Raw genomic sequence first — 15,216 nt, forward strand, 5'->3', positions numbered from 1 at the left:
TGCTGAGTCACAACTTCCCAATAACCCATCTCTGTTTGCTGAGTCACTCCATGACATCAGCCCGAGGACACAACAATTGTTGAGCTCTTTATGACCCATGATGCGGGGAGAGCCCAAAACAAATTGTGTTGCCCACGGCTCCAGGACAAAATGGCATCCTGGTTTGAATGTGAAGTGTCTCCCATAGGCTGGGGTGGGAGGAACTGCTTGCCAGCAGTGGGCGTTTGGAACAGAGTAGTTAGTATTCTGCCTCCAAAGGTGGTTTAATCCAGCCATGGGTCTCCCATTTGAGCACACAGTCGGTGGAGCTTAAGATACAGTCTAGGTCACTTGGGGTCACAGGTCACCTGGCTCCTTCCTGCTGAAGCTCTAAGGCTTCCTGTCAGCCATACACTTTAGCTACAGCTCTTCCCAAGCATCTGGGGCCAAGCATCCTGGTATCCAACCACCTGAAATCATTAGCCCTGTATCCCTCCCTTTGGTTGCTTCTGTCAAGTCAGAGCAACAGTAAAACTAAGTTGGGATAAGAACTGTGAGTGCCAGGGAACTGGGAATCTGCACCTGGATGCCAGCCACAGTGAGCCAGGGACTCACTGTTCCTTGGGGTCCCCATCTAACAATGGGCTGAGTGTCTTCTTAGCCCCCTCCACTGGTTAATCTCAAGGTCAAAGAGAGAGGGGAGTCAAGACCCCTTTAGGGCCTGAAGGCAACTAAGCTTGCTGATCTCAGAGGAATGAGGTTCCTGAAGACATGAAGGCCTCTTGGCTCCCGCCCCTCCATGTATCTGGTTTTGCTTACATGTCTTAGAACATGCTCTTTACTTTCAGCTGAACAATTTTTACACAGGACAAAATTAACCACAACTCAGGCACAGGCACAAGCTCGCTATGATGGTGGCTGTAACCCTGGTGATTCCATTCCTTATGTGGGTTATGTCTACTTGTCTGGCAGACATTGTCCTTTGGAGGCAAGAAGACTTGCCTCTTGGGTCACTTCTGGGGATAAGATCGAGGAAGATGTTTGATGCTCCTTGACTGTGTTTTCTCCTCAGAGATGTAGTCAGAAATCCACTGGGACCCTTGACTCATCCCCCAGTCTAGCCCAAGCTTCTCTTCTTCCCAGTCCACACCACAGACCTAACTCTTCTCTGACTTTGCCTGACACTGTGGCTTTAAGTGCTCAACACCATGTCTGATCTCCAGCCTCCTGTTGAACAGGGACATCTCTACCACAGTGGAGTGGACAGGGTAGGGTGGCATGCCAGCTGTACCTCTCCTGCTCAGCTCCCACAAGCTTGACAGTGCTTCCCAACATCCATCAAAGGAAGCCTTCTGTGAGCCTGGTCTCTCTCTCCTGATCTCCCCTTCCTTTCCTCATCAGCCTCCTTTTAGCCTCTCCACCCATGGACAGAGTATGTGTCTCCCTCCCACACACCTGTTACCTTCTTTCTGGATCCCATGGTTCCACTGCAAACTCATTAATTCTTGATGCTCATTGAGATTTCTACCTGGTTTCTTCTCCTCGGGGAAGTGCTCCCCAATTTTAGTCCTCTCCTGGACTCTCAGTTCAGTTTACTAGCCTGACTCTTACCACATGCTGCTCCAGGTAGATCCACGGCAGCATCTGGTCAGCTTGTAAAACCATCAAGATGTCCCTTTGCTTACCAAAGTGTCCTTGGTATTGTTCACTGGGCCTGATGCAGAGCAAGTTCTTGGTGAACAACAGATGGACAGACTGGATGGTTGAGTGTGTGGGTGGTGGCTAGACTGATGGTCATAGTGAGTAGAGAGCATTATAGATGGATGGACAGATGGATGGATGGATAGATAGATAGATAGATAGATAGATAGATAGATAGATGGATGGATGATTGATGGATGGGTGAGTGGATTGATGGATGGATGGGTGGGTAGATGAATGGGTGGGTGGGTAGATAGATGATGGACAGATAGATGGATAGATGGATGGATGATGGATGGGTGGATGGATTGATGGATGGATTGATGGATGGATGGATGGGTGGATGGATTGATGGATGGATGGATGGATGGATAGATGGATGGATGGATAAATGGATAGATGGATGACTGATGGATGGGTGGGTAGATGGATGGATGGTGGATGGATGGGCACATGGGAAGGTAGTCTGTGATGGTTTGAATAAGAATGGCCTCACAGGCTCACATATTTGATTGCTTAGTCATCAGGGAGTGGCAAAACTTGAGAAGGATTAGGATCTCTCTGTGTCTCCATCTCTCTGTCTCTGTCTCTGTGTCTGTCTCTGTCTCTCTCTCTCCCTCCCTCCCTGTCTGTCTGTCTCTTTGTCTGTCTGTTCTGTCTGTCTGTCTCTACTTGCAGATTAGGATGTAACTTTCAGCTACTGCTCTACCTCCATACATGCCACCATGCTCCCTACCATGATGATAATGGGTTAAACCTCTGAAAATGTAAGCCAGCCCTAGTTAAATGTTTTCCTTTATAAGTTGCCTTGGTCATGGCATCTGTTCACAGAAATGGGACACTGACTAGGACATAGCTGAATGGACAGATTGATAAGCAGGTTCATGGTGGACAGGTGTGTGGATAGGGAGGTGCTTGTATGAGTTAGTCAACGTTTTCCTGGTAAAGCTTTCTTCCAGAGGACATGTCATCTCCCCCCAGAGCCTTATAGAGATGACAGCTCCCACCTACCTACGAGCTATTATGTCTACCGAATTCACACGCTGGGAGAGGGTCCTGACCTGCGCAATGAGGTCCTTGTGCTTCTGCATGAGGCCGTTCAGGTCATCCTGGTCCTCGTCGATGCGTTTCAGGAGGTCTGCTCTCTCAAACTGAAGCCTGTACAGCTGCTCATCCACCTGCAGAGAGTCAGGGGGCAGCTGAGCGAGAGGCATGTGTGCTAGCGCATACTGAACGTATACATAATGCATACATAATGAATGGGGGGATCTGGATGCAGTGTGTGTGGAGAGATCTGTGCTGGTGTGAACCTCTGGGAATCCATGCATATACATCTAAAGGTCTATGACTCAGATATGTAAATACAAACCCGCACTGTCCCTGAGAACACGGACTTCGACCTGCGCACAGGAATATCCCCAGACTTGGCATCCAACAGGCACCCCATAAATGTCTATTAGGTAGGTAGATAGATTTGATTGAAGGGTTTTCCCTTCAAGAGCATTACTTTGGTGTGTGTACTTGATGACTTTATATGTATGTAGCCGCATCCTACGATTGTGTGTGCTTGTACATGTATAGGTGTTTCCTGGTTAGCTTTTCGTCTACTGGACTCAGCCTAGAGCCATTTGAGAAGAGGAAACTTTTGTCAGGGGCAGCTCTGCTTATACACTGAAGAACTAAAATCAGCAATAGGCCTAAGTCAGCCTGCTAACACAAAGTCTTGAGTCTCTGTGGAAAAACACTGAAACAGATAGGTATAAGGTATTGTAAACAGTCAGCTTCGGTGGAACTTTACCAGCCTGGATGAGAACAAGTAGTCATAGGTCTTGTGGATAGACCTTGGGTAGCCTTGGTGGATAGTGTCAACTTAGATAAGGACAAGTGAATCTTAGGCGGAGTCATAGTGACCTGTTCCCTGAACCTTCACCCAGCTGATACTCTGTTCTGGAAGATGTCTGTACTCCCCCTTTAACACCTACATTCCTGCGTCATCCCCTTCCCCACATCCTGCCTCTTTGTGTATATAACCCCTGTGTGAAAAAAGTAAAATCAGCCATTTGATCAGCCTATAGACAAGCCGCTGTTCTTTGTGTCTGACTGTCTTCCCCCGACTCTCTTTCAAGTGATCTCCCCAGACCCCTGTTTAATGCCCTGCTGGCTGGGGCAAACTTTCTTTGAGAAACACCCGCCCCCGACTGGCCTATCCCCAAGGCATTTTATTGATTAACGAGGCCCCCAACCCACTGTGTATGGTGCTGCCATCTGGATGAGCAGTTCTAGGCACTCAGAAAGCAGACAGAGCAAGCAGCGAAGAGCAAGCCAGTAAGCAGTACTCTTCCATGGCTTCTGCTTTAGTCTCAGTCTTGAGTTCTCATGCTGAATTTCCCCTAATAATAAATTATAATGTAAGTGTGTAAGATATAAATCCTTCCCAAGTTGTTTTTGGACACAGTGTTTTGCACAGCAATAGAAACTCAAAGGCAATGTGTGTGTGTGTGTGTGTGTATGTGTGTGTGCATGTGTGTGCATGTGTGTGTGCATGTGTGTATGTGTTTCTGGATGTGTTCCCCTTCATTTAGAACAATAAAATACAGGACAAAGGAGCTCACTGGGATCCCTTACAAGCCTGGCTTGGTTCCTCTCCATCTCTGTGCGAACTATAGAGTCTGTACATTAAGCACACACTTAAGACAAGTCAGATCCTCCAGACCCTAGACACTGTCACCAATGTGATAGATCTATAACACAGCTCATTTATTCCCCTTCAATGGTGACCACACGATAACAATCTTATAATGAATAGTCAGGGCTTTTGATTGCAGGGAGTTGAAGCAAGCCTTTGAGAGACAGGCTTTTTCTCTTAGATGAGGTGGCATGCAGCAGTTTGATGATGAATACCAAGAGTCCCCATGGCAGTAAGAACATAGTAGGTCTGCAAGAGGTTCCCGAGAACCACCTACAGCTGTGAGTACACAAGTACAAGGTCAGCTGTGCTCATCACTGCAGGTGCAACTTCATGCTACACGGCACACAGTAGGTCCACAACAGGCTTCCTTCCTTGCCTTTACAAATGGGATCTCATTGTTGAATGTGTGTGTGTGTGTGTGTGTGTGTGTGTGTGTGTATGTATATATGTATGTTTTCTGTTGAATTCAGTGTCAAGCACCCAGTAGGCCCATAATCAATTCCCTTCATTTCTTAGGTTGCTGAGCACTCAGTAGATCCACAATAAGTCCTCTTCTTCTTTGAGTACGAAGAGGGGCTACAAGAGAAGTCTGTACCCCCCAGGCGACTCAGTGTGGTCTCAAGGGGGTGCCCCCTAGATCTACCCTAAGCATCTTAGATCCATACAAAGCTGCGTCCCCAGCAGGTCAATGTAAGACCCCGAGCCTGTGCTTCTGAGGGTGTGGGAGGGACAGTACCAGGCTCTTGCTCCGGGTCACATTCTCCAGTTCACTGTGCATGCTCTCCAGGTCTGCAGTCAGCACCTTCTGGGTCTTCAATGCGTCCTCACACTTGGCCTCGCTCTGCTCCAGCTGTACAGGACAAGCAGAAGGAATGGGAAGAAGTTGCTTCTCTGAGATCCTCCCTCCCTCCCAGTCCAGCCTTGGCTGGCTACCCTCACACCCTTGTCTGTCAACACACCATTGTGTGAGTGGGGAGTGTTTGTGCTCCAGGCAGTCAGCACTGTTCCATTACAGAGCTCTGAACTCTGCTTCAGGAATGGGCTGTTCCTTAGCCCCACTGGGAAAGCACCTGAGGATGCCTACTCTCCAGATGAGCTCCAGGCTCAGGACACACAGGGAGAGAGCGGTCAGCTGATCCTGCTTTCTAGAAGAGACAGGCAAGGACAGTTGTGACAACTTCTCTAGGGAGCATAGGGATAGTGGAATGAACAGGACCACCATCATGGGAGCTTCATGACTCAAAGGACGACAGAAACCTGCCAGCCCTGAGCGGGGCTTGGGTCAAGCTGGTCTGCAAACCATTTAAAAGAAAAATGTTCTGCACAGAAGAGCCTTCGTATGCTTGGCTTTGACCGGATCTCACAGGCTGAGCCAGGAACTTAAACTGCCTTCTCACCCTCTGCCTGCTCATCTGCTGGCAGCCTACAGTTACCTAAGCACGCCCCACCCCCACCACGAGTGAGCAATCCCACTGAGAAACCCTTATCACCACACAAACCCCATGCCCCGTGTGGTGTGCATCTAGCAGGTTCCCTTGATCCCTAGTCTCCAAATAGAATACGCCCTCAGTAATGCTCCAGACAGAAAACACCCAGGGTAAATACTCAAGACTCAGTCTCACCCAAAGACACACAGCTCTAAGAAACAGAAGCAAGCCCAGAATTCCCCAGAGGCACACACTCTCCCTTCAGAAAGTACTGTCTCCTGAAGGATTAAGGATACAACCAGGGAGCCCCGCAGCCATAATCTAGCACTTGGGAGACTGAGGCAGGAGGAACATGAGTTTCAGACCAATCCTTTCTACAAACAAACAAATAAAAATCCCACCGAAGTTAAGTGAAAGGATTTGGCACTAAAAGACCAGAGAGGGGTAGGATTGCCGACCAGGTCCTGCTAAAGATCCTCTCTGAGTGAGCATGTAGCAAGCTGACCGTGCAAGGAGGGCCTCAAATCCAGGCAGAGGCTGTGTGTAGCTCACTGGGGGAATAATCCTCTAAACAGGCAGAGAACAGCTCTGATATCATAGTGCTCCACCGGCATGTCACAGTGGCCATGACAGCAACTGAAGGAGCTGGGGTACTCCTGGTATTGGTAAGGAGTCATCCCAGGGGACATGAGACTGCGCTGAGTTGGGTCTTCCAAGTTGGAACTCTCAGGCCTCTGGTAAGGCAGGGAGGTCAGAAGAAGGGCTCTCCCACAGAGGTAAGGGGTGAACCCCGAGTCGGGAGTCCCACTAAGGATAATTCTGTCCTGATAGAACCAGAGGTTGTAGCAAGTGCAAACAACCTGGGGCAGAGGAAGGAGCTGAAAGAATGTAGCTAGACAGCTGTACCTCCAGGGGACAAGAGGGAACAAGGCGGAGGATGTGCAGAAGTCACGGGGGTGAGGTTGAGGGCTGGCTACAGGCTCCAAGTCTGTATTGTATAAGTTAGGGGTAGCATGCACACAGACTATGAGGAAGAACTCTTACTCTGAGCCCTGCCCTGCTCTGGATGTTTTCCGGTGTAGCTCATCTAATCTCTACAGCAGCCATTAGATCCTATCTGGTTGAAAGTGGAGAGAGCTTGTGCATGACTGTCCACACAGTAAATGGCGGGATCTGAACCCAAGCCTGGGCAGCTTCTCAGTCTCCACCCATGTATACAGACTATGAGAAACATCTGTCTCCCAAACATCTGGGTTTGTGATCAACCTGATCATGCCCAGCTGGGAGACAAGCCTATGACTCTCCTGATAAGAGCTGGGGACTGAAGACATTGAGGTCAAAGGTGACAAGAGACCTTTTTCCCTCTGACAGCTCAGACAAGTGAAGTCAGGACTCCCAGGTGCTGGGCAAGCCCAGCCTCAGAGGCACATTTGTAATGATACAGTTGGAGCACCCAGATGCAGCCTGAAGACATCTGAGCCACAGGCCTTCCCAGGCCATTTGCTTTCCTACTTGAGCTGAGCTAGGTGGCTCATGCTCAGGACCCTGAGGCTGGCAAGCAAATGAATCAAAGATGCACACACAGCATGGACTAGGAGAAAGTTGCAAAACTGGTGTGTGAGTGTGTATGAGCATATGTGTGCATGTGTATGTGTGTATGTATCTGTGAGTGTATGTATATATCTATACATATATATATGCATATATGTGTGCATGTGTGTTTGTGTGTATGTACCTGTGAGTGTGCATGCATATATATGCACATATGTGTCTATGTGTATGCATGTATGTATATGTATGTCTGTGCATACATATATGTACATGTGTATATATGTGTGTGTATGTGTGTACGTATCTGTGAATGTGTGTATATGTATGTGTGCATGTATGTATGTGTGTGCATGAGTCTATATGTGTTTATGTGTGTGCATGTGTCTGTGTGTGCATGTGTGTATATGTATATGTGCATGTGTATATGTGTCTGTGTGTATATGTGTATGTACATGTGTGCCTGTGTGTGTGCGTATATGTGTGTGCACATGCACACTCACACGCATGCATGTACTTGCTGCTCTTGTGTACAAAGGGTGGGGCAGACATCTGTGGTAGGGTGTCAGGCCTCCAGGTTCCCTTCACAGGAGGGAGAACATTCTTCCTCTCATGAGGCTGGGGAGGTAGGAATTTCCACGTTCCCTCTGGTCCTGTGCAGCCACTGGATACTGCTAGTGACTGCAGCCCATGCAACTTTGGCTGTGTTTGTGGGGGGTGGGGGATTAGCCTACCCTGTTACAGTATTTCATTGCAGGGGGAGGAGGGTGACCTGTGACTTGCCAAGGTCCTATTCAAGTCCCTAAGGCTCCAGACCTAAGTGTTCCTGGATCCCCCATACCCATCTGCACACAATTCTTGCTTACAGACCTCTTTTCTACTGTCTCTGCCCTCAATGCCTTCCCATCCCCCACTGTCTCTTCCCATCCCTCCTGTCCCCTCCCCCCAGTCTCTCCACCAGCCACCAGCATTCACAGGGGGTAATTGAGATCCCATCACATACACATCAACTGTAAGCCCAGGAATGGTTTTGCTTTCTCATGAGAAGCCATCTGCCTGCTTTAAATTCACAGGAAAATATTTTCTTTGGACTTACAGGACTTCTAGACAAGTCAGCTAGGCAGACGGAGAGAGGTGGGACAGGAACTCTGCATTTCTGTAGAAAGCTTAGAGTCTACATTTCTGGATTTAGTTGAACAACTTGAGAGATTTAAAAATACAGAAGAGAAAATGCCACAGGGGGAGCATTCTGCCTGAGTTTACTGGGCTAGACTGGACATTTTCTAGGCTCAGCATGCCACCTCAGAGGCTGGAAGACGCCACCTTCAATGTGGAGTTTTTTTTCCAGAGAGGGTCACCCACGATTCACACAGCAGACAGCCCCAACCACAGGCAGCAAAAGCCATCAACTATTTAAAATGTCTCCTGAGGTCTGCGGAGAAGGGTGTTAGGAGTATTGTTGCTCTTCCAGAGGATCCAAGTTTGGTTCCTGGCATATGGGAGCACGGACCAGGAAATGGGGGAAAGTGGAGGCAAGAGCCCACAGATTCCCAGGATTTGGACTCCAGAGACCAGTGTCGGGGTCCAGACTAAACTTTATTGTTTAGGACATAAACTTATATACAATTTTTCAGCCAAGTAGGGTGTATTTATGAATTCAAGGGCAAATCAGGATACAACGTGTGCTGTTTAGCCAAATCTGACTCTTCTGCCTCTGAGCCTGAAGGGGAGGGGCTGATCAGCTGGGGAGATTCCCCTGAAGACAGGAGAAGCATCCACTGCCCCTGCCTTGAGTCCTTTGTGTTGTCATACCGGTGTGCCAGGAGCCACCGTGTACAGCGGATCAGGACTCTTCGAGCAGCTGCAGAAGCCTGTGGCTGTCTGTCCCACTTGTTTCTCTACAAGGGTTACCTTCACATCCCCCATACCAGCACTCTCTAGGTGGCTCTAAACTGTCTATTATAACTCTACCTCCAGGGGCTCCAGTGCCCTCTGCTGGTCTTTATAAGCAACTACACTCACTTCACATACCCCTACACATACACACACACACATACATATAATTAAAATTAAATTTAAAAAAATGTCAACAGACTCTAACCAGGTCTGTGCAATGCACTGCAGATGTTGACATTAGATATGAGGTCCCAAGGCTACATGGTGACAATCTTTGTTATTTGGGCCTTTACTAAGTGTTCCAGAACTGTCCTGTCCCATGTGAGGACTACCACTTATTGATGTGTCTGGAGTAGTGTTTTCAGTACTGGGTATTGAACTCAGGGACTGGCCTCACACTCAGCAAGGACTCACACACTCACCAAGCACTGACACACTCACCAAGCACTGACACACTCAGCAAGCACTCACACACTCAGCAAGCATGCACACACTCACCAAGTACTCACACACTCACCAAGCACTCACACACTCAGCAAGCACTGATACACTCAGCAAGCACTCGCACACTCAGCAAGCATGCACACATTCACCAAGCACTCGCACACTCAGTTATATCCCCAGACCTCGGTTCTCTCTTGGTTTGTTCAGCTCCCAGATGCCATGGGGAACCTTCCACCTTTGTGTCAGGGGCAGACAGGAAAACGTTTGCCCCTGTGGCAAACCAAGTGCCCAGACTTCAGATTCGTGAGGATATTTAGGTGATGATGTTAAGTGTGAACATTGAACAGAAGAAATCAGCCTCCACCCTCAGGCTGCAGTGAGACCAAACAAAGAAACAAAAACAAAAACAAAAAAGCACACAAAACCTTTAGACCCAGTCTGTCCTGGTTTAGAAAATAGAAACTTGGTGTGTGTTTATAAGTGGGGTGTGGGGGAGAGACAGGGTTTTAGCATATGCACGGGTTGGATTTGAACTTGTGGAGATCCTCCAGCCTCAGCTCTAAAGCGCATGAGCTGACATGGCCAGCTAGCACTTGTATCAGTGTTAAAAGTTAGATTTTGATGAGGATAAAGTGCTCAGTGTCTTTCATGTGCCCACAGATGCTCCAGGCCTCAGGTCTGTGAAGATGCTGATGAAACAGATTTGGTAAAGCGCCCCCTGTTGTGAATCTAGGAGCTGAAGGGTTCAGTGGTGGAGAATGTAAGCATCATATATCAAGTCCTGGTTACACCAGTACCACAAACAAACAGACATAAATTGCCAAGTGTGGATACAGGCTACTCTGCATTTCTGCATACGTTTTAAGTTCTTTGTAGAGGGTTTGCCTAGAGTATAGGAGCTGGGCTATCCACAGCACCTTGTAAACTGACTGTGGTGGCTCACATCTGGAATGGCAGCTTTCTGAGGTCTAGGTGGGCAGATCACAAATCAAGGTCATTCTTGACATACAGCTCATCTGAAGATAGCCTGGGCTACATGAAACTCAGTCTCGAAGAAATAATTATTTCGAAGCAGAAAAATAGTGTGTGTGTGGGAGGGGGTAGTTGTATTCATGGGTATATGGTGTGTGTGTGTGATGTTTATGTGTGTGTGTTATATGTTGTACATGTATGTGGTATGCATGTGTGTATGGTATGTGTATATATAGTGTGTGTTGTATGTAGGGTGTGGTATATGTGGTATGCATGTATGTACGGTATATGTTGTATATGTGTTTGTAGTATGTTTGTGAGATATATGCATGTGTATGTGATATAAGTGCATGTGTGGTGTGTATGTGTTACATGCGTGTTGTGTGTGTTGCATGGTATGTGTATATGTGTGGTGTGGTATGTATATGTTCATGTGTGTGGAATATGTTGCATGTGTGTGCTATACGTATATGTGTATGGTGTGTGTGGTGTATGTATATATGGTATGTGTGTGATGTGTATGTGGCATGCATGTATGTATGATATATGTTGTGTGCACATATGGTATGTGTTTGTGAGATATGCATGTGTGTGTGCTGTATGTGCATGTGTGGTATATATGTGTTGCTTGTGTGGTGTGAGTGTATACCTGTTGGGCATAGTGCACACATGTAAGTGTTCTGGTGCACCCATGTAAGTGTTTTAGTGCATAGATGTAAGTATTCTGGTGCACACGCCCATGCACATGCATACAGAGGCCAGAGCAGGTCTCTACCACCCTTTCCTTTCTTGCCTCGAGATAGGGTATCTCCCTGAACTGGAAGCTAGCTGCTGTTAGGATCTGCCTGACTCCATCCCTGAAGCTGGAGGTACAGCATCCTCAGCCACACTCTGCATTTTTCACCGTTTTCAGGTCTTACCACTGAGCCACACTCTCTCAGCTCCTGCCCACCAGGTTTCACCCAATTCTTGTTTTGTAGCACTGCCCCTATGCTAAGCCTCCTCTTCAAATGGGTCACAGGGCTCCTGCCTTCAATGAGGATGGCTGGGCAGACTGCATAGTCCCTGGAGATCTGCTTCCAAGCACCTGCCCAGGCTTCCCAGAACCCACTGTGTTCCTGCTCTTCTGGGGACACAGGATTAGGTCACAGGCGTATAGGCACTGCAGGGTGCCTGGTGGTGTACAAAGGACTGACTGTCCTGTTAGTGTCACCTTGGAGTCTCAGGGCTGTGCTACTTGTCTGGACCTCCCTGGCTAAGCAGAGGCTGTCCTTTAGACCGAAAACTAGATTTCCCTGCCTGTAATGTAAAACCGGGGCCCTCTTCACGCTTCGTTCATCACCGCCGTGGAAGTGTCAATATTTGTGGGCGAACGAACCTGTGACCACCATGTTTCCAACCAATTACAACCTGCTCTTTATCTCTCCTGACAGGAGGTTAGGTTAATATTGAATCAATTCCCCCTAACATCGTCCTGAGAGCAAAAACAAGAACTCTTCAAATAAAACCCCCAGTGAGGCTGCTGTTCTGGGGGACGGATGGGGAAACGTGTCCCCAAGGTGCCTGCTCACACAAAGACTCCCATCAGGGCATCTTCCCGGAGGTTGTTAATTAGCCCTACTGCCTCATGGAAGCACAGGTGACAGGATATGACAAATGCCCCAATTAAGGGCACTGGGGATGGATCCGGGGTCATCTGTCTTCTCTGATGGGAACCCCAGGCTGGTAGTTAATCACAGCTGGGAATTCGTGGTGAAGAAGGGCAAGGCCTAATGACCTAGTCACAGTCTCTGGGGGGAAGGGCCCACCAGATACCAGAGGTTCCTGAAGGACCTCGGGACGTGGCAGGCCAACATCTAAGAACATCTGGAGTCCTGCCATCCAGATGCCTGGGTTCAAACTCCAATTCTGCTTCTTATAACCTCTGTGACGCTGTACAAGGATGTTGCTTCCATAGACAGTGAGTCAGGGGTGAAGTCAGGACATGGTGACCTTTCACCCCACCCACGGGAAGCATAGAGGGTGCCAAGAAACGAGTGCCAGGGGTCAAGATCAGAGGACAGACACTCCTCAGGCAAAGAGGAATCTAAAGGTAGAAACTAGAGCCCCACAGAGTCAGAGATCATGCAAAGTTGACTTTGTGGGGATTGATGTAGGGGGACGGCAGTGTGTGTGTGGGGGTGCAGCTGGGATGATGGTGAGACCAGAGGGAGGAAGCTGGGCTCTGTACCTGGATGTTTAACTCCACTGAACTCCATTTGAACCTGGACTGGTACAAAGGATGATGGGAAGCCACTTGTAGTCTTGCAGGCAAGCAATGAAGACTATATCGAGATCTTTAAAATCTTTCTCTAAAGGTGAGGTGGCAGGCTGGCGTCTGGAGCTGGGTCTGGGTGTCTGGGTGTCTGGGTGTCATCTGGGTGTCGTCTGGGTGTTGTCTGGGATACCTAGGGGTACCTGGGGATCTGGGGATCTGGGGGTCTGGGTATCTCTGGGTATCTCTGGGTCTGGGGGTCTGGGTCTGGGAGTCTGGGTGTCTGGGTGTCCAGGTGTCATCTGGGTGTCATCTGGATGTTGTCTGGGATACCTAGGGGTACATGGGGATCTGGGGATCTGGGGGTATGGGGATCTGGGGGTCTGGGTATCTCTGGGTATCTCTGGGTCTGGGGTCTGGGGGTCTGGGTCTGGGGGTCTGGGTATCTGGGGGTCTGGGTATCTGAGTGTCTGGGTATCTGGGGGTCTGGGGGTCTGGGGGTCTGGGTCTGGTCTGGGTCTGGGTCTGGGTTTGGAGTTGGAACTGGGGTTGGAGCTAGTGGAAGGGCACTTGGCTGGTATGCACAAAGTCGTAGGTTTCATCCCCAGCAGGAGAAGCCACCCCCAGTCAGGTGACAGACTCTCAAGACAAGACACAAAGCCAGCAGAGACAGAATTCCTGGCAGGAGATATACAGGTGGCATTTGACAAGGGCAGGGAGAGCACAGGAACCGGATTGGAAGCTCTGCTGGAGGCACAGCCAGAGACTTGTGGTGGCAGCTCTTACAGTCAGGAGGAGCAAGCAGGACTCTGAGCAAGAACTCAGTAAACAATAGAGAGGTCCATGCAAAACCCACTCCCCAGTTAAACAGAAACCAATCTCATCCTTCCTCTGAGAAGGGAAGTTACGGACATGGATCAAGGCATAAACAAACAGAAAACTAACCAGCGCCCAGGAGCTGCCACCAGCTTCCGCTCTCCTTGGAGCAGGTGCCAGCCCTGGTCTCACAGATGTTACTAGTGCAACTCATATCTCAATTATCGATCTCAGTTGTTGGGATGGCTTGTTTCCCACGTGAACATATCCCGTGGGAGTTAATTAGCACTTTATAAAACACTGCACCTTGAAGCCAAATTAATACCCCTCCCCCGAGGCCAATACAGGTGAGTGGAGGAGGGAGCTGCCAGCCAGGGCTCTTTCTGACCTGCTGTGCCAGACGGGTTTATTAGGGGTGAGGTTCTTATGTTACAAGGTCACAAATTTGCTATGTAGGCCTCAAATTTGCTATGTAGCTGAGGATGTCCTTGAACCTCTGGTCCTCCTGCCTTCATGGCCCAAGATCTGACTTTATGTGGCACAGGGCTGGAAGCTACTCTCTCCGGGACTACAGACATGCTGGGAGAGCAGTCTCCCAACTGCACCCCACCCCCGATCCTGGAAGTCTTAACAAAGGGAATTCTATGGATTCTGTGATATAGAGTCCTCTAAGGGGTCTGATGCCTTCTTGAGATAAGACACAGGTATCCTTGAAAGGTAGGGACTATCTTGGGGTCACCCAGGCAGGATTTGAACCCACTGCCTATCTCATGTTCATGCCTCAGGGAATCTTAAGAGGAACATGAACCTCTGGTGTTGACTAAGATAGGGGTATCTGCCCACATGGGGAGATTTCTGTCTAAGGGAACCTTGTCATGGTGCTGGTGTATAAGAAGGATCCGGCTCTGGCTGCGACAGGAATCCTGCCTTTAAAGAAACAAATAAAAAAACCAGAACGCAGACCATTTCTAACCCAGACTTAACAAGAGAGAACAACGGGAGAAAAGGCCAGAAACGTCCTGCTCTCAATGCTCAGCTCGCTGAGGTACAGCTGTGCTCAAGGCTATGAGACCTGGTTCATATGAGGCACTTGACAGGTTAACAGGATCCCAGCGGGAGAGCAGAGGTTCAAGCCCTCAGGATGGCTGGTACCCACAGGCCAGGCATGTCTTGCTATGCGTCCCTGGGTAAAGTGCTCGGTCAGTCTCTTAGATCCTGGCTTCTCATGAGTACCGTGGGCTAAATACAGACATAATCTAGCCACTTAGGCAGTAGCAAGGATGATCTGAAATAAGAGTGTTCAGCCAAGTCTCACCTGCAAATCTCAGCAATTTACAACAGAGTCGGGCAGGCTCTGCTTGAAATTGCCAGTGACTCCTTTCTTCCCCTTCCCCTCGTTCTTCCCTTCCTCCAGACATAAGGTCTCCACCCTTAGTAGAGGAGACCCTGGTGATTCCCTCTCTACTTAGGACTTTGCTTCTTCCTTCCTC

At 48.9% G+C, this 15,216-nt stretch overlaps 1 protein-coding gene across 1 annotated transcript in view; it reads right to left on the reverse strand.

The window, feature by feature from the left end:
* The window catches only part of Myo18b (myosin XVIIIB), a 199,489-nt gene that overhangs the window by 69,909 nt on the left and 114,364 nt on the right, over nucleotides 1-15,216 (reverse strand). Inside the window, exons 34-35 of the mRNA XM_028765526.1 lie at nucleotides 5,106-5,219; nucleotides 2,742-2,858 (exon numbers count right to left, since the gene is read on the reverse strand). Of these exons, the coding sequence (XP_028621359.1) occupies nucleotides 2,742-2,858; nucleotides 5,106-5,219 (231 nt within the window). The remainder of the gene's footprint in view (nucleotides 1-2,741; nucleotides 2,859-5,105; nucleotides 5,220-15,216) is intronic.

The sequence above is a fragment of the Grammomys surdaster genome, unplaced genomic scaffold (assembly GCF_004785775.1).
Source record: "Grammomys surdaster isolate TR1022 unplaced genomic scaffold, NIH_TR_1.0 164, whole genome shotgun sequence".
NCBI lineage: Eukaryota > Metazoa > Chordata > Mammalia > Rodentia > Muridae > Grammomys > Grammomys surdaster.